At 38.9% G+C, this 20,240-nt stretch overlaps 1 protein-coding gene across 6 annotated transcripts in view; it reads left to right on the top strand.

Annotated features, from left to right (window-relative positions):
* Positions 1 to 20,240, top strand: part of FRYL (FRY like transcription coactivator) — a 248,106-nt gene that overhangs the window by 123,712 nt on the left and 104,154 nt on the right. For all 6 annotated transcript variants that reach the window (XM_037034140.1, XM_037034141.1, XM_037034139.1 and 3 more), the window contains exons 6-11: positions 2,593 to 2,732; positions 3,731 to 3,827; positions 13,942 to 14,021; positions 14,414 to 14,494; positions 18,573 to 18,741; positions 19,021 to 19,113. In XM_037034140.1, coding sequence (XP_036890035.1) covers positions 2,593 to 2,732; positions 3,731 to 3,827; positions 13,942 to 14,021; positions 14,414 to 14,494; positions 18,573 to 18,741; positions 19,021 to 19,113 — 660 coding nt within the window. The remainder of the gene's footprint in view (positions 1 to 2,592; positions 2,733 to 3,730; positions 3,828 to 13,941; positions 14,022 to 14,413; positions 14,495 to 18,572; positions 18,742 to 19,020; positions 19,114 to 20,240) is intronic.

The raw sequence follows: 20,240 nt of genomic DNA on the forward strand, positions 1-20,240 counted from the left end.
CATTATGCAGAATGTCCCCCTAATTGTCCAAATGAAGGCCTGGAGGACTGATCTGCAGCTCCCATCCACCGTGGTTGCGGACTGCCCCCAAGGCCTTCGCTACATCCCATCTTCCCACTTGTCCGTCTAGCTGTGCTTGTGCAAAGGCCAAGTGAACTCCTTGTGTCAGGAAGGGGAAGGAGCTTGAAAAGAAGATACAGAGTGGCCAGTCTCCCCACCCCTTTACATAGAATGCCAGTATCTAAAAATTAGTATGGCATTTCTCTAATGTTAATTCTTTCCTCCTGCTGAGATTAAATGTTTGATCAAGTGTTATTTTTATCATAATTGTTTGATCAAGAATTGTTTCATTCTGTGTTGTTTGCAAAAACCAGTAATCCAGATTTGTTTTCTATTGCCATCTAGTGTTTCTAAGCTACTTTTCCCTTAATTATGTATCTAGGAAACAATGTTAGTGTTCCTTAGTCTAGTTGATTAGATAAGATGACTGGTTAGAATTTACCTGGTGGAGACATACCAAAGTACTTTCTCTGGCTCTTGCTCCAATTCTGCCAGGCAATGCTCTGGCCCCTGTATTGCACAATAGCCCCCTAGGTAATTCTGGTGCATACATACACTTAGTAAATAGCGGCTAAGTCTAAGAAGAGACCGTAAATTGGAGGCTAGTCGTTTGTTGTAACAATAGTCGGATCACCTTAGATAATGCTTTTCACATCGTAATGCCACCAGAAAACTATTCATTATTACTAATAATTAATTGTTAATGTATGATTGTTTTAAAATTATTTAGATTACTTACACTTTGAATCCACTTCACTTAATGATGAATGATTGAATATACAATCAGAATTTGAATCCTATCAAACAAGGTTTTAAGGAAAATTTCCATCTATTTTTTGTGTAAATGATTAAAAAACTATAAATCATGCAGCATAGCTTGATTCTTTCACAATAAAAACTACGTGTGCTCTAAACTATTTCAGTCTATGTTTAATGTAGCAGATGGTGTTTTGTTGATCCTTCTCTATGAACAATGAACCACACCCTCCCTTTGGCTGTAATGGCTCATTGTTAATACGATATAAATGCAAAAATTAATTAATTAAAATTAGAATCTTCTGTTACTTTAATTCCCTATATTAGAAACCATTTACTTGTCAAATTATGTCAATTTATAAATGGAACCATGATTAAAGGAAGGCAGAGATGATGAAAAAGAAAACAGCCTAAGCCCTGGCTGGCGTAGCTCAGTGGATTGAGTGCAGGCCTGCGAACCACACGGTCATGGTTCCATTCCCAGTCAGGGCACGTGCTTGGGTTGCAGGCCAGTTTCCGGCAGGGGCCAGTTCCCTGCAGGGGATGCACAAGAAGCAACCATACATTGATGTTTCCTTCCTCTCTCCTTCCCTTCCCCTCTAAAGATAAATAAATAAAATATTTTAAAAAAATAATGCTTTAAAAAAAAAGAGAACAGCCTATACAATCAAATGAACTTTTACATTCTTTTCTATTTCCTGGATGAAGTACATTCTGAAGTTATATGAAGAATATAAAATAGTAGGAAAATTAAAATTTTAATTACTAGAGTTATCAGTTTATCTTCATTGACTGATACTTCCGATAGTCATGGAACTAAATGAGACCTTGAGTATTCGTGTTTTTTAGTTAAGACAAAAAAGTGAAGCATGTTTTACTGTATGTTAATTTGAAAATATTATTTTTAAACAATGACTTGAGTCAGATACAGAATTTCTTACGAAGGTAAGAGTTTTTTTCTTGTGACCCTCAAGATGAAGTGACTCTAGGGACTGCTGAGGGTAGCTGGGGTACCGCTGTCCACCATTGCAGGCAAGGAGTGGTCATCCACTACAGGAGTCTGACATCCACTTACAATACCGGCAGTTTTAGGGATGCCTCAGATTGAGTAGCAGTTGTTCATCCTACTACATTTTCTTTATGCTGTCCAAGAATAAGCTTTAAAAGATTGTGTACAGCACATTTCTAATACGTTCATTTGTATCGCAAATTAATTCTTTAATTATAACTCTGTTCTGTGTCATGGCAGTACAGGGTAAATGGGAGGTTTCCCATACTTCTAATGTTATATAGTCTTCTTGTTTGTTTGTTCTTTTGTTATTCTTCTTTGTTTCTACATCTCTTTATTCTGCTGGCAATGTTGTAGAACCTTTTGTTCCCATGAGGAGAGAGGAACTGGCCAGGGTAGGGAAGTAAATGTGTGTGTGGTTTGTTTTTTTTTTCAATGTTATGCATAAGAGTTTTCCAAGAGGTAGCCATGTGTTTAATCAGGATGCTATTGATGGTCCTGTTTCTATAGCATGTGGAGGCAGCGAGAAGGTAGAAAGCCTCTGAGTTAAACCAGATGGATTTGGGTCAAGTTTAATAGTTGGGGAAACTTAGCCCAGTTCACTACTTGGCTATACCCCTAATTCTTTTTTAAATTTTAAAATATTTATTGCTTTGAGTTACTCAGTGTATTCTAGAAATGTTAACTATTTTTAAGTGGTTGCTAGTAGAGTTGGAAGCATGGTACTTTGATGTGGTATTTTACCTTACAGTGTCTTGTATTTTCAGTTGATAAGCTCTATGAGCTCCGTAGCAGAGCACTGTCTCCCTTCCTTACTCCGCACCTTGTTTGACTGGTACAGACGCCAGAATGGAACTGAAGATGAATCTTACGAGTACAGGCCTCGAGCTGGCACAAAGTCTAAGGGGTAAGTGGCTGCTGTACCTGAAATTGAACTGTTTCCAGTGAAGGGAGTGATAGTGTTACCAGCTGAAGATTGTTATTGTTTGGTTTCTAAGCAAAAGCACTGATTACTTTAGCTATGAGGTGGTAGTAAGGGGAGAGGATGGCTCAGACTTAAACTGTAAGTCAGGGTATGACACCAGGTAAGGAAGGTGTAACTGTAGAGTTCTCATCACTGGGACTAGTCATGCAAAACCGAGCTTCAGGAGTCGTGGAGGAAACTGAGAAAGTATTCGGAGGAGGTCTGAACTTTCTGTTCAAATGGTCTGTGAAGGGGAACAATGGGGGTGATGCAGGAAGGCTGTCAAAACCCCACATTTTTTATCGAGAGACCTATTTGGGGCTCAAATCCTAGAACTCGTCTTCTCCTTTTTCAAATTTCCTGGGGCGATCTTGGCCCTTAGTAAACTATCTGTGTTCCAATGGTGGTCCATGGCTTAGAAATGGACTTCAGCAGATGCCACTCCTGATTTCTCAACTTAAACTTGTGAGATTCCTCAACTTAAATATGTGGATTCATTAATCCACATGAATCCAATTTTCATGTGGATTAATCTTCATGAAAATAAATCCACAAATAATGTATTCACCTGCCACCGTATTTTCACCAGAAAAGTTTTTGTTTCGGTTCTTAATTAAAAGATAATACTAATCAAATATGGAACAATGTTATATTTTCTAAGTGAAATTTGAACTATTTTTCTTCCTTGTACTAAGTTTTTTTAGATGAGGTTTAATTTCTGACCAATGTAATAGTGAAATGTGCGTATAATTTCTCACTGTACAAAAGTAAAAGAACGCAAGGATGGGTAATGTGCACATTGGGTTATTAGGAAAAACTTGTGCAGCTGCTGTAGGACACCATACGTATCTGGAACTCAGTAAATGGTTTGAACTACCAACCAGTACCTATTTTAAAATGTGTGTTCTTAATGTGGTCCTAATTTGTGATTCTTGTTTCAGGGATGAACAGCAACGGGAAAGAGATTATCTTCTCGAGAGGAGAGACTTAGCAGTAGATTTCATTTTCTGTTTAGTTTTAGTTGAAATTTTAAAGCAGGTAAGCACTTATCTTTCTGAAGTCTGTTTCTTATTTTTTTTCCTTATTTTGCCTTTGTGTTTCACTTACCTTATTTAGGATGTTACTGTGTAAAATTCTGGCCCATGTAAACTGAGGTCCTGTAATGCAATTCCACCTGTTTCAGTTGCCTGGGGCTTTCATTTCTGTACCTGTCACTCCCTGTTCCTTTGCCGTCCAAGACGTAAAATCATATTAGCAAAATGGAGCTGAATAGAAATAAGTGTTAAATGTGGTCTTAAAATATAGTATGCATGTCATTCATCTACTTCAGTATCTTTTTTTACTTCTACTTTCAAAGAATTTTTCTAAGCCTTCAAGCCTCCATTTCAGCATATAATACTCTTGCAGTACTAGTTCAGGAATGGGGGTGATTGACAGGGGTAACATTGAATTGTCAAAGATGATCCGTGTAGTTCCAGCCATGCACATTGGAATGTTCTGGCTAAAAAATTAGGAAATCTAAAAGAAAAGTTATATTTTGCATATTATATGTTTGGACAGGGAGTTTTGTTGTGTAAAGTGGACTAGAAGAAATAATATGAAAATAGTAAATGTAAGACATAAAAGTTAGTCGATAGTCCTTTTTTTACGTAGCCTGTACAAAAATATTGAGTTGTGTAATCATTTACACTGTGCCTTTGTTTTCTACAATGTCTATGAAAAGACATTGAAATCTGAATATCCCAAATCTGCAAATGAAAGTAATTCAACATATATAAAATAGTTGTGGTATCAAAATTAAAATCACTCTAAAGACTTAGTTTATTCTTAGAGAAAGGGGAAGGGAGGAAGGAGGAGATACAGAGAAGCATTGATCTGTTGTTTGCCTCGGGTGTGTACCCCACCAGATGTACTGCAGCCCAGGCCTGTGCCCTGACCAGGAACGAACCAGTGATCTTTCATTTTGTGGCCTGGCGCCCAACCAGCTGAGCCACACTGGTCAGGGTGTAAAGTCACTCTAATGTGTAGCCATCCTGAAGGGTTTTTAGTAAATGTGGGAAAGAAATTTCTTCTGGGAGTTGTGCTAACAAGCTGGATTGGCATGTTGTGATTCCTCGTTTAGCTGGGATCCTGAGACCCTGAAGTAACTAGGAGTAAGAGGAGCTGGGGACCAGAACCANGTACCTGCAGCCCAGGCCTGTGCCCTGACCAGGAACGAACCAGTGATCTTTCATTTTGTGGGCTGGCGCCCAACCAGCTGAGCCACACTGGTCAGGGTGTAAAGTCACTCTAATGTGTAGCCATCCTGAAGGGTTTTTAGTAAATGTGGGAAAGAAATTTCTTCTGGGAGTTGTGCTAACAAGCTGGATTGGCATGTTGTGATTCCTCGTTTAGCTGGGATCCTGAGACCCTGAAGTAACTAGGGGTAAGAGGAGCTGGGGACCAGAACCAGCCATACACCACGAGTGGACCTTACTGGGGCTCGTTGTTGTTGATTCCTAGGATTTTGTATGTGCTAAATGTAGTTCATTTAAGTGATTTGGTCACCAGCATTTGCATTTCTTGCCTTAAATAGTATAGGGTTTCCTCTTTTCGAAGGAGAAACTGCAAGCTTCTTACACTGATGCTCAGGACTGATGTGTCTCCATTGTGCCTTTTCCCCTTTGTTTCTCATGACGTTTTTCTACTCAGCAGTCAGTCTCGCTCTCCCTAATTGTACCAGCTTCAGAGAACTTCAACACAAAGAATCCCTGGAGGTCTTTCTGTCTCCTCCTCTTCTTCCTCCTGTGTCCTTTTCCTTCCCCTTTGCTTTTCCCTTTTCCTTCCCCTTTTCCTTCCTCATTTCCTTCCTCATCTCCTTCCTCATCCTCTTCATCCTTTTTCTCCTCCATTTCTTTCTCCAAAACAATTGAGATGGCTCTTCTGGTAAAAGAAAAATCAGGATCTGTAAACAAAAGGACATTGTTTCAGTGGGCTCATTTTTTACGGCCCTTCCACAAAATCCTTTTAGACCCTTGCATGGGTCTTTTCAGCATGGACTGAAAAATGTCAGAAAGAGAAATGCAGAGGCTCCCAAAGCTAACGTCTGTTTTCGTTCCTGTCACCACATTGTTCCAACTTGTGGTTCCCTTCTCCCTTGCCCAGGTCCCTCTTTGACCATTGTCCTCATCCCTTCATTCAGATGCAGCCACCAAAAAACCAAAATTTATCACTAAGGATATAGATATACTTTATTTAAAATCATATAGAGCTTTTTTTTCTTTCTTAGGAAAAGGTGTCTTTTTAGCTTCTTTAAAACTATTAAACTACAGAAAATGAGGTAAAAATCAATAGAACATTCTGAAATATCCTGACAGACTAACCCAATTTTCTTCATTGTCACACTGATGTAGGGCTTTAATAGATCCGAGAGCAATCAATGTAATATATCTTGAGTTTAATAAGACTTTCTTTTACTTTGTCCCACATAATATACACATATTAAAATGTGATTTAAACAGTCCCAGGAGCACGGAAGCATTGATATGTGGTTGATTCAGTCTTAAGGAGGAGTAAATATCCCTTGTGGGTTAGTTCTTGACCTCATATTTAGAATTTGTTTCTGAATAACCTGTCATGTCTTTGGTGACAGTCACACATATTTGGAGCTGTTCATGGTGCACAAAGACTCTCTATTTCTTTGTGTCAGCCGGTCGTCGTCCTGACTTCTGGGAGGCAGTTGTGCCACGTGTTTTCTCCTCAGCTGTGCCATCCACTCGCCATGCAACTCAGGCAACTCCTTCCCCTCTAGCTCTCTTCTCCTCCGTAAAGGCGGGATGAGAATGGTACCATGTTTTAGAAACGTGCGAATTAAATACAGTAATGCCTCGGGCACGGAAAGCATCCAGTGTTACCTGTTATTTTCATTTTATAGATGTAGACATGTTCTTAGTTGTAGCGACTTGCTGAAGATTAGAAATAGTTCGCCTTTTTACTCAGAGTTTTATCCCTTTAAAGATTTTATTTATTTATCTTTAGAGGGGAAGGGAAGGAGAGAGGGAGAGAAATATCAATGTATGGTTGCCTCTCGTGCGTCCCCTGCCGGGAACTGGGAACTGGCCTGCAACCCAGGCATGTGCCCTGACTGGGAATCAAACTGTGATCCTCTGGTTCACAGGCCAGTGTTCAATCCACTGAGCTACATCAGCCAGGGCTAGTTTTATCCCTTTAATAATAAAAATAAAATTATTGGTAAAATCAGAGATGCAAAATTAGGTAAAATGGCCAACATTTTGTAAAATTAAGGTTTTAATCATAAGTGAGATGAATTGAGTTAGTATAAATGTGATGAAATTAGTGCGATTCACTGTGGGAACAAAATTAATTCAAGATATAGAGTACTAATTTCATTTTTTTTCAAGACAGATTGATTTTGGGGGTCATGGCTGACTACAAATGTCAGTGTGTAGTCAATTAGTGCAAGGGCTTTAAATCCACCATAAAAACACATTTAAACAGAATACCACATTCAGAAAGTTTGAAGCAATTTCCTTTTTATATTGAATTTTATTATTTTATTTATTTATTTTTAGAGGGAAAGGGAGGGAGAAAGAGGGAGAGAAACATCAGTGTGTGGTTGCCTCTCACACGCCTACTGGGGATCTGGCCTACGATGTGCCCAGGCATGTGCCCAGACTGGGAAGCCAACCGGCTCCCCTTTGGTTCTCAGGCTGGTGCTCAATCCACTGAGCCACACCAGCCAGGGCCATATTGAATTTCAGTTAGATGTATTTATGCATTGAAACAAGCAAAACGATTGGAAAACCAGCTTTGTGAGTCACTTCACACTCTTGGCTTAGTTTTATCAGTGCTATTATGAAATCGCAGAAGGTGCAGTATACCTTTAGTGTTTTCAGATTTCACATTACCATTTTAGATGTTGATGAGCAGCTCTGACGGTTATGGAGTAATTTGTAATTTTGCAGAGGCGTGAATTTATTCTCCTTTGTGTTGAGAGCTGGTCTTTTAGGCAATGAATGATTCTCATCGACACCCCAGTGTCCACATCTTAAGCTAGTTTTGTTGTTTTTCACTTTCACAATGTGACAAAAGCATTACATTTTTGGAGGTGGAGGTAGGAATAGCCCTGGAGTGAGACTTGGGCGTTCTTTAGGGTGCATGCTTCCTGAATATTTGAGTAGAAACAGACCCACTTCTAAAATCACCCAAATGACACGATTTTGAAAAATGTTTGATACTAAAAATGGGAATATCATTCTGTGAAAGTAGAACAATTTTACTATAAGCTAAAATCGGATCTCTTCCCCCCTTTTTAAAATTCAGTTTGGGGCAATTTTGTTTTACTATTAAAAGTAAGGGGAGAAATAGAGATTTCAAAAATATCTGTGTATTCTGATAATGTTCATTCTTTAAATAAAATTTTTAGAGACAGTGCTTCCACCCCCAAATTAAAGATAAGCTATAATTTATTCTTTTTTTTTCTGTTTCTGTTCTGATGTGAAAAACTGAACATTGTCTTTGCTCATGTTTTTCACTTTTTAAATACATTTTTGTATCTCAAACTGCAGACAGTATATCTTAGAGAAGTACATACACATCAACTTCAGAACTTCCGTTTCCTCACCTGTAAATAGGGGACAAGTATCCAGCCACCTTGGAAGGCTGTTATAAGTATTGTAAATGAGCCTGACCTGGCACAAAGACACATAAAAAGGGTTGACGGTGGTAGTAGCAGCCCCAGGAGTGTCCCCAGCTGTCCTTGTTAGACTTAGGGCATAGCTGGCGCAAATAAAGACTGTTTAGGAAAAATTGCAGGTTTAAGTCACCTTGTGTTTCATGTATCCAGCCTGGAGCACACCAAACATCCCTGTGAAGAAGTCAGTGTGTAAAGCCATAACACAGTACAGTAAGTGGGGGCACAAAAAGTTAAATCACATAAAATGCAGTGTTGCATTTTTATGAGGTCACTGGAACCTCTTGGGCCAGCCTGCTTGCCTAGCACCATCAGCTCTGCAGCAAGTTCTGTCAGTTGCACAGTTGGATCCAGTCACAGCCTGTCACCTCGTGGCAGATGTCAGCTCTGTTTCACCTATCAGTGGGGCAGTCACAGGACTACCTGAGAGGTATGGAGTTGACCACAACAGTGATGCCAGTAACTTCTTTGCTCCCTTGAGGCTCATTTTGTTGGCCGACTCCAGGGAAGCTCAGGCTGGGAGAATACACCTGCCTCCCTGCTTCCGTGATGAACTCGGGTTTCTTGTGATTTTTTTTTCCTACTGGTCTTATCCTTAATCTCTGGTTCCTTCATTTCACCCACAGTCCCTGGAGGTAAGAATTTTGACCCAGTCCCTTTTAGGGAAGAGTGGGACAGGGGAGAGGACTAGAATCAGTCTCCAATGGTATGCACAGGGTTTTTGCATTCTCTCAGAGCCAGTGAGTATAGGATTCTCTATTATCTGCAGTTTACAGCTGAGGAAGTTGAAACTTCTGTGAGGATACGGACTACCGAGAAGAGAAATCTTGGTGTGATTAGACTAACCCAAAATCCATGGTCTTTTTATACTTTTATCATTACAATGAAGACAGTGTTTTTTCTTATTATGTAATGGTTTGGTTATAGTTCATCTATAATAAATTGAACAGCCAGGTGTGGATTTAAGGGAACACTTAGGGAATACTGTTTTCACTTCCTTCTTAATCTGAGATAAATTGTATGGTCCTGAAAAGGGGGACTCGGGGTACTGAGTAAGACTACCATGCCTCTACCCTAATTGATCAGTCAATATTCCGGAATTCCTGTATCAATAAGATGTGATTATTATACCCTTTTACAATGATTGGATATGTTTGCCTATAAAAGGTTGAAAAGCTTCTTGTAATTATCCATTCAATCATAAAGTCCCAATTAAGTATCTCTAATGCTAGAGAAATTCCTGATTTAAAATTTAGTTCACCAGTGTGGGACAAAGATTAAGACTACTCTTTCGGAGTCTCTGAATTCTTGAACTTTATCATGTAGAATAAATTGGGTTTCTTCCCTGTTGTTAACATGGGATTTAAATACCTCCTTTTCCATGAAGTGATGATAAAGTAAATTTTTTTTTGGTATCATTAGGTTACTTTTATAAGGTCTCTGAAACCTAGAAAGGTAGAGTTTGGATTACAGCTGTTTTCTCACTTAATCCCCATTCGATTTTGTGATAGGGCAGCATAAGACTCTCCTTCACGGTACTTTTTCTTCAAATTAGATTCCAGGTACAGACCTTTAGGACAGTCCTAATTTCTAGGAAATGTGAGACAAATGCTCTTTCTTAGCCTCCTCTGGTCAAAAACAAATACTGAGGCACTTAACCCCAGCGAGGCCATCGCTCTGTGGGGTGCCAGGCCCCTGTGCTGGGGGGGGGGCGTTTCCTTCCTGCCAGTGTGCTCAGTGTGGGCGGGGTTTTAGCTGCCTTCTCATTGGGGTGGAGATGGAAGTGCGGAGTTACTTATTTGAATGCTTGTCCTCATTACAGTTTGTGTGATTACTCTTCCCTAATGTCTCTCTCATATTGACCAGTTTAGAATTAGCTCCTGCTCATTATTCACAACTGAATTCAGTTCCCTCCAGATAGACTCCTGATTTGCCTTTGGAAGAAGTATGTTATCTTTATTTGGAATAGATCTCCTTCAGTCCCTCAAGAAGCATTCTGACCATCTCTAAGTAATTATAATTCTCTACTCGCTCCCCCCCCCCGGTCTAGTGTTTGGCTCTCTTGGTTATATTTAATACTCAATTATAATTTTATCCTATTCCTGAGGTATTCTGGAATCTATATTGTTAAAAACTTTAAGCAAATTCAGAATTCCTATGTGTTTTGTTTTCACTGAACCTCAGGCCCACAGGATCGGACATCATATTCTGATCCTGGTTAGGGACTCACTACCCACGGTCACCCGGGAGCCCCCCACTAGCGCTCTGAGAACTAGACTGCTATCTACTGTGTGACCTTCCTATGCGACTCTCTCCTTGTTCACTCCCTGGCTGCTGTCCTATGAATATACTGATTTTTATATGTTGTTTCCTGAATGTTAAAAAATGTTTTGATATAAAGGGGGTACCCCCCCAAAACCTGAAATTTATTTATAAAAAATTGTGTATTTATTCTTATATGTTTAAACTTCAGTCACCTAATCAAGACCTTTATTCCACTGCTCAAAACAGTTTTTTTTTAAAAAACTTATTTATCTTTAGAGAGGAAGGGAAGGAGAGAGGGAGAGAAATGTCAATGTATGGTTGCCTCTCGTGAGTCCCCTGCTGGGAACTGGCCTGAAACCCAGGCATGTGCCTTGACTGGGAATCGAACTGCGATCATGTGGTTTGCAGGCCCGCCGTGCTCAATTCACTGAGCTACACCAGCCAGGTCAAAACAGTTTTTGAGCTTGTCGATTTTGATGCCTTTGGCACTTCTGCTGGTTTTTGTTTCACCTCTTCCATGTCAGCAAAATGTTTCCTTTTGAGGACTTTTTTCATTCGGGTGAACAGGGAGGAAGGGCATAGGGGTCATGCTGGTTTTGGTTGAATACTTAGTGTGGTGTGGGCAAGTGCATTCATAAATCCCCCATCATTAAATGGGCAAACACACTGAAAGAGTCTCTTCCTCCCCCTAAAAAAAGTCACTGAAGCCAAACGCAGCCTCTCACAACAACACCAACTGGTACACTGATACAGATGGATTCCTAGAGCACTCATCAGCCAGGGAATCCTGTACTATAAGGGGCCCACCCTCCAGAAGATAATTGTGGGTTTTTTAAATAATATATGAAATTTTTCTTGTTTTTGGACTTTCTGAAAAGTGCATCATGTTGTTTATTGGTACTTTTTTCTTTTTACTCAACATTATGTTACCAGGATTAGCCCATGAAGTGTGTAGTTGTATATCGTTGTTTTCTTAAACATGTAATTGCTCATGTGGTGAAGCTCCATCCTCTTAGGTTTAGGACCTGGGGCCCTGCAAATTAAACTGGTAAATGACAGATTAACAGGAGAAAAGGTTTATTACATATGCATATGGAGGCCTTCATGGAAAAGAAGTGAAGACCCAAAGAAGGGTTAGACTCAAGAACTCACTTTAACAAAGAGCAGAATCCATTGTGGAGAAGTGACAAGACAAAGGGAGAGGGTTTGGGCTCCTAAGAGTGGTAAATCGTGGGAAGGTAAATGTATGGGGGGAAACTAGTGGAGGATAATGGCTGTTTTGTGAGATTTGTGCAGACCCACCTCAGTACCAATGTTCTGTTTCCAGTGGTAATGGCCGTTCTTCTCTTATTGGTATGGGCAGGGGCAAGGGAGACTACTTTTAGCCAGAAAGGGGGAGAAAAGAGCTTTTCCTGCATCTGCTGTTTCTCAGTTGCCATAAACTCAAAATAATCCTTATGTCAATGTGCCCTCTGGTGTAGTGGTGTCTATCGATCCTCTTCACTGGATTGCACTCTGTTTAGATAATGGATTTAAACTTCAGCAGCAGTGTACGTGAAACCTCATTGACTTACATTATCTCTGCTATTTGGTATTGTCAGGCTCGGTGTTTTTTCCCGTCGAGTAGGTGTGAATAAGGATCTTTTGTGCATTTTTGTTCCCCTTATTACTAATAAAATCAAGCATCTTTTCATGTGATTGTTGTCTTAGGACTAAGTATAACAGGACAAAACAAAGTTATAAAGCTGCTGAAAGTCTTCAGAGATGTAAAGTTACTCCATGGAAGTGTGTAAGAATACAGTTATTCCCAAGATGACCTAAGGATTCATTGCAACTCCAGTAATCTAACAGTTTTTGTGGAACTTGAAGAGATCATTATAAATGATGTGGAAGAACAAAGGGCCAAGAATAGTCAAAATATCTCTTAAAAAAGATAAGGCCTGAGGGCTGGGACTTGCAGTACAATACTTATTGGAACTTACTGGTAATAGTAAGCTCTAGTAATTCAGATGGCCTGATTTTAGTATAGACGTATGTTGTACAAATTGATACCTCAAAAGCAGACCCACACATATATAGAACTGGAGTCCCTATCAGTGGTGACTTGTATGTAATCTTTCACCCAGATATTCTTTTTTATGGACTCTTTCCCAAGAATTGTACAAGTATTTAATGTTTACTGCACAAAGTGTTTATTGTGTAACATATGTATTAAATATAGAAAATCTGGACTGAAACATTCATTAATAGGGAGGTCATTAAATTACATGTACTGAATATTTTATGGCTGTTCAAAATATAAGGAAGAAATCTTAAGTACTGGCATGGAAAGATGCCTTATTCTTTTAAGTAGAAATAAGGGGTGTGTGCGTGCAGATAGAAAAAATCTGGAAAGATACATACCACATTTGTAATTATATTTGGGGAAAGAAGCAGGGATTTTAATTTCTGTTTAATATATTTGATTTGTTTTATAGATTAGGAACAACATGTAATTTCAAAAGAACTAAACAAAACACATTTAAAGACAAATTTCTTTTTTTTAAAGATTTTATTTATTCATCTTTAGAGGGGAAGGGAAAGAGAGAAGGAGAGAAATATCAGTGTATGGTTGCCTCTCGTGAGTCCCCTGCTGGGAACTGACCTGCAACCCAGGCATGTGCCCTGACTGGGAATCGAACTGCAGTACTATGGTTCGTAGGCCTGTGCTCAATCCACTGAGCTACACCAGCCAGGGCTAAAGACAAATTTCTAATACTAATAAAGCCATAAATAGCTTAAAATTTTTGGAAAAGTTGGTATCCCTTTTAGATAGTGTTGCGATAGCAAATCGGACTGTAGGAAATGCAGAGCTGGCTCCAGCAAAGGTCCCTTTCCTCTAGGAGTTGCAGAGCTGCACGTGACTGTGTTTTAACTTTCTGATGGTAACAACTGGAACAACAACAACTTTTCCCCTACGTAGCCCATTGTTCAGTGATTTGTGGCTATGAAGCTAATAGTCTTACATTTAGAGCTTGTTAAATTAGATGTTCAACTAAATTCTTACAGAAAAAGTATTTGTTAGAAAATGGGCAGATTGACAGATTAGTAATGTCATATTATAAAAATTAAAATAGATTATTGGTTTAATTTGTTGGAATGATAAGATTATTCATAAAAGACTTCTATTTAGCTTACTTGATTTTTAAATTCTAGATTCCTGTTCATCCTGTGCCTGATCCCTTAGTTCATGAAGTTCTAAACTTAGCTTTCAAGCACTTTAAACATAAGGAAGGGTAAGTAAAATACTAACTTGGGATTGTTGCTTTTCTCTATGGTCTGGTTTTATACTGATTCAATATACATACTTTGAAGTCTCATTGATCATTTCTTTTCATTGTTCAAAGCCATTATCTTCCTATTTTTTTAATCCACACAAAATACTTACAGGAATGATTTTGTAAAAAGAATTCTAAAAGCCATTGATTGGATTTATAAAGAACCAGAAGCTTAAATATCATGGCAAATTAAAATCTAGAGATTGGAGAAAATTTATGTGATTTTTTATTATTCTATAAATGAAATCTTAAAAGAAAATTCTATCATACGCTAATAAGAAATTTTTATATGTAGTAAGAGTTTGTTGAAAAAAGTAGTGAATAACAATACACTTGTCCTCTCATTCCAGATATTCAGGAACCAACACTGGGAACGTGCACATTATTGCAGACCTGTATGCAGAGGTGATAGGGGTCCTTACCCAATCAAAGTTAGTGTCACCGATTTTGATTCACTTTTTGTTTTAGCATGCTTTGTTTTTTTAAAATATATTTTATTGATTATACCATTACAGTTGTTCTATTCCCCCCCTTTCATTCCCCTCCACCCACATACTCCCTCCCCCACCATTCTACCCCCCTTAGTTTATAACCATGTGTCTCAAGTTCTTTACATTCTATATTTCCCCTACTATCCTTGCCCTCCCCCCTATCTATTTTCTACCTACTGTCTATGCTATTTTCTGTATCTTCTCCCCCCTTCTCCTCCTCCCACTCCCCTGTTGCTAACCCTCCATGTGTTCTTCATTTCTATGGTTCTACTCCTGATCTAGCTGTCCTCTTGGTTTCCTTTTGTTTTAGGTGTGGTTGTTAATAACTGTGAGTTTGCTGTCCTTTCACTGTTCATATTTTTCATCTTCTTTTAGCATTTCATATAATAAGGGCTTGGTGATGATGAACTCCTTGAACTTGACCTTATCTGAGAAGCACTTTATCTGTCCTTCCATTCTAAATGAAAGTTTTGCTGGATAAAGCAATCTTGGCTGTAGGTCTTTGGATTTCATGACTTGGAATACTTCTTTCCAGCCCCTTCTTGCCTGTAAGGTCTCTTTTGAGAAATCCGCTGACAGTCTGATGGGTACTCCTTTGTAGGTGACTGTCCCCTTATCTCTTGCTGCTTCTAGGATTCTCTCCTTCATTTTAGTCTTGGCTAATGTAATTATGATGTGCCTTGGTGTGTTCCTTCTTGGGTCCAACTTCTTTGGCACTCTCTGAGCTTCCTGGATTTCCTGGAAGTCTATTTCCTTTGCCAGACTGGGGAAGTTCTCCTTTATTATTTGTTCAAATACGTTTTCCACTCGTGGCTGTTTCTTTCCCCCTTCTGGTACCCCTATAATCCGGATGTTGGAACGTTTAAAGATGTCCTGGAGGTTCCTAAGCCTCTCCTCATTTTTTTGAATTCTCATTTCTTCATTCCTTTCTGGTTGGATGTTTCGTTTTTCCTTCTGGTCCATTCCATTGATTTGAGTCCCAGTTTCCTTTCCATCACTATTGGTTTCCTGTGCATCTCCCTTCATTTCAATTAGTTTAGCCTTCATATGTTCCTCTAATTTGTGACTATAATCTACCAGTTCTGTGAGCATCCTGATAAACAGTGTCTTGAACTGTGCATCTGAGAGGCTGGCAATTTCTCGGTTGCTTAGAGTTATCGGCTCTGGGACTTTGAGTTCTTCTTTTGAGTTCGCCATCTTTTGGGCTGTTCATACCTGTTATGTAGCAGGATCGGAGCCCTAGGTGTTCACCAGAGCATGGCAACTCAATCACTGGGTTGTGACGCTGTATGTGGGGGCGGGGTCAACGAGGAGCAATGGCGTCCCGTCTGCCGCCTCCCGCTGCAGCCCCCACAGGTGCCACAGCTGCCACTGTCACTGGGGCCCACGCGTTTCGTCCCACTGCACTCGAGTGTGCCACCGCCGCTAGCCCTCCACCACTGGGTTCGCCCCCTGGGGCTTGCGTGGTCCGTCTCACTGTGCACCAATGTGCGACCGCAGTCAGTCTGCCCCGCACCCTGACTGGGTCCGGGCTACTTGCGCACCTAGGTCTGGGGATCTTTCCTGCCTACCCTGCTCCGCTGCTGGCTTTGCCCCTCTTACCGTCCCGGTTGAATGGTTCATTGTTTTCAGGCTTCCATATAATTCAATTTTCTGTTCTTTGGCTGTGTCTTTGTTCTCCAAACCTTTGTTGTATTCAAACTTGGTTGTGGGAGAAGGCACAGTGTTTCCACCTATGCCTCCATCTTGGCGGAAGTCCTAGCATGCTTTGTTAATGATATAGTAGGCACAGTTTTAAACCTATTTTATTTTTCAGAATTCTTTTGAAATCTGTTCCACTTTTTATTGTAAAGCTGCTCTTTTCCTTAAAGGATTTTAAGGTAGCACATGTACCTTAATTTCAAACTCATTTTTATTTGGGGGGATTTTCCCATAAATATATATGAGTTTTTAGGAAGTCAGAAACTGCCCAGAACAGTCAGGTCATTACCATATTTCCTATTTTCAACAATTCTATAAGAAGTGCTTCTTTTGTTTGTTTTTGTAAAATGTCCCTTTTAGAAGCCTTTACAGAGCTAATCATTATTTTCAATAATTTCCGGTTGAGTGCTTTTATTTCTGAGATAGCGATGCTGTCTCTTCTTTCTAATCATTTGTTTTAATGCTAAATGGAGTTTTGAATAAAATAGAAGGGATACCTAATACCTATAAGGAAAGATAAAAGATACTAGGTTATTCCATGAAGAGTGTTATTCATTAATAGTTACCTTCATTGAGTTTATTGAATAATCATTATAGTAAATACTAAAAAGAAGTGTGTCTTTAGTATTTTGCTTGCTCTGAAGACTGGAAGATTCTGATTTTCCTTTGTTGCTAATGGGAAATTTATAAAGTAAAAAGTATCAATTTGGATTTTTGTGGATGTCAGTTAAAGAAACTTTGGCTCTGAAATTATCATATAAAAACCATTCTACGTTCTAAGAAGTCAAGCATTGTTAATGTTTAGTAGTTTAGATTTTTAATATTAAGTAATGTATTTTATTTAGTGTGTTTTTCATCCTTTGTAATATATACACTAGGCACCCTTGCATAATCAGTGCTGTAGAGCTTAGAACATAGTTTGAGTATTTTTATGTGATTTGGGCAATCATATCTTAATACCTCATTTATAGTTAATCAGTAACAGATCCCTAGCTCAAGAATTATAGACAGAAAAATAGATTAAAACAATGATTTATTTATTTTTATGGAATAGTAGTTCATGATTTTAAAATTTTTATCAAAAATACATTTCTGTCAGGATTATGTATTATAAATTCTAAATGATACATTAGCAAGTTGTATCCAGGACCACTAAGTTAATTCTAGGATGGTAAAGATTACAAATCCAAATGGCTAAGTTAATTTATGAAATGATGCTTATCCTCATAAATCACTCAGAGCAATGCCAAGGTATTTTCCACCCACTCATAATAAGCCTGGGAGGAGAGAAAAGGAAAAGCTGTATTACAGTCTTGCCTGTGCGTTTCCCTTGATTATAGTGACTAATAATTACTATGAGAAATTTAGTGAAAGAAAACACCTTTGGATTCTCATTATTGCAATGTCGAGGTATTTACTCACTTTTTAAATATTTGAATAAAACTCAAAAGAATGCATTCATGAAAAATGGTATTGAATTCTCCAAGAATCAGATGCAAATAGCGAAGCTGAACTTCTGTCCGTGCACCCACATTTCACTGATGTGTAATTTTCTTTTTCCTCACTGTAGTCAGTGAGCATTGGAAACTATACTTTTTTCTCTTCAACTTTCAGGAACTGGTTTCTCCAAGTAACAACAGTAAAATCTTTACTTGTTTTATAATTTATAGAGGAGGAAAATGAAGTATTACTAATAACTATTTGATATCTTTTTCCAGTGGAAGCAAAGAAAAGTATAGTAGCCTGCACAGTCGTAGTCACTGAAGTCCAGGGTGCTGCTCACACGTTCTAAGCATTTTGATGCTTCTGCTTGTTCTGATACAGACCTGCCCCCTCCTGCCCTTCTCCATTTGCTCTGCAGTACAGTGAGGTGTTCATTTTGAGTGATAATTAATAGTCTGTAATCACTTGCTTTACCTCGTTCAATAAATTTGTAGTCTTCAGTCCACTCTCCATATCACTCAGATTACAGACTTTATAAGAAGGAGCCTTAAAAATTGTTGACGCTCTCTGATTTACATAGGGAAGTTTTATGGGTGAATTGTTTCATATTAAATGGTAATGATGTTCTATCAATTGTATAGGAACAAATAAATCCTATTATTCTTCTTTAAGGAACTTCAGGTTCTAAAAGAAATAGAGGACATGTAGAACACCAGATACTTTTGTCTTCCTGTGTATGTTTTTTCTGGTAATTTTGATGAGGGTAGAGAAAAGAGATGATGAAATCAAAAGCACCTTTTGATTTCAGCCTTAAATAACATGTAGGAAATTCGTGTTTTTAACTCATGAAATTATGTACCTGTGTGTGTTAAAGGTTTCAGGCTGTGAGGAAGAAGTTTATGACAGAATTGAAAGAACTGCGACTTAAGGAACAAAGTCCACACGTGGTACAAAGTGTCATCAGCCTCATAATGGGAATGAAATTTTTCCGCGTGAAAATGTACCCTGTAGAAGACTTCGAAGCATCGTTTCAGTTTATGCAGGTGATGTGCCTTCTCAGTTGCAGCCAGTTAGCCAAACAATAGCTTTCCTGTTCATCATGACTTTTAAGAAGAAACAAAAGACATAAATTAATGACAGTTATTAATTATTTATTCCAATTGTTAAGTTGTGACAAGTGTAAATTTACTTTTTTAATTATAGTATGTTTCACTATAGCTTTTTGATAAAATTGCAGAGTGTTTAGAGAATTATTGTGTATGAAAAAGTATTTAATCTTCCTTTTTTTGTTAATCTAATGTATTCTCCCTCCCTGCCCCAAGGAATGTGCTCAGTATTTCTTAGAAGTAAAAGATAAAGATATAAAACATGCACTTGCCGGTTTATTTGTGGAGATTCTTATCCCTGTAGCTGCTGTAAGTATGTTTGTATTTTTATGTTGTTTTAAATGTACCTTTTTACTAAGGAAGTTGCTACATGAAATATTCATACTTTCTGGCAGTCTAACAGACAGCTAAGTGGAAACTTGGAATGTAATGCAGGGAAGTGAGTGTTGGACACACAGCAGAAGAGGGTGCCTCGGTCTGTTCACAGGAGAACAAGGTTCAGAGACAGGAGTGCAGAGTGTTTGCAGCCAGCGTGGTCACGCCTGACGTGGCTCAATAATATGACACGCTGCGTTTAGTCATGGCTGTCTCTCCTTAACGAAGTGACGCCCGTTTTAGGAGCCAGTGAAGAGTGTGAAAGTCATGTGACAAACATCCTGGAATTTACAGGACTGTCTTGATTTTGCATGTTCTGTTCTGTAGTTGCCATGACATCATATCTGTCAAAATGTGTCCTGAATTATTTAGAAAATATGATGGCAGTATCTTTTTATGGTGTTCACGCAGTGTGTTATTCAAAACTAACTTTGCAGTTACTAGTAACGAAATATCTCTAGTAGTGAGGTTTATAGCATGCTATTACAGATTTTGTCATTGCTTGGTTTCGACCCCCTCCCCACCCACACTAGTTTAATTCTCCCCCTCCCCCCAAACACACCAGTTTTTCTGTGTGGTATGTGATGATGCCACTTGCTTTCAGTCTGCTGCACATTGCAGTATAAATGATTCATACATATGATACATTATTCTTAGTTTTACGATTTGTGAAAGTAAAATTGACCTACCACATACCCACATCATACCAAATGTGGGTACGATGAACTACCCACATTTAAAGTGTACAGTTTGACACATGGATGTGCCTGTGGATCCATTGCCACGTTCATGATGACGTCCATGCCTGTCACATTCTAAAAGTTCCCTCGTGCCCCTCTCACCCCCACCCTCACTCACCCCACCCTGTTCTCCAGCAGCTGTCCATCTTGCAGATTCTCTACACTGGTTCTGGGTTTCCTAGAATTTTATGCTGATGGAATCTCACAGTGCAAACTTTTTCTGACTTCTTTCCCTTTGTGTTATTAGTTTGCAGTCCAACCATGCTGTGGAATATATCGGTGGCTTATTCCTTTTTCACCGTTGAGAAGTATTTCGTTGTG

Source organism: Sturnira hondurensis, unplaced genomic scaffold, assembly GCF_014824575.4.
Source record: "Sturnira hondurensis isolate 20B ecotype Veracruz unplaced genomic scaffold, ASM1482457v3 Scaffold0022017, whole genome shotgun sequence".
Lineage (NCBI taxonomy): Eukaryota > Metazoa > Chordata > Mammalia > Chiroptera > Phyllostomidae > Sturnira > Sturnira hondurensis.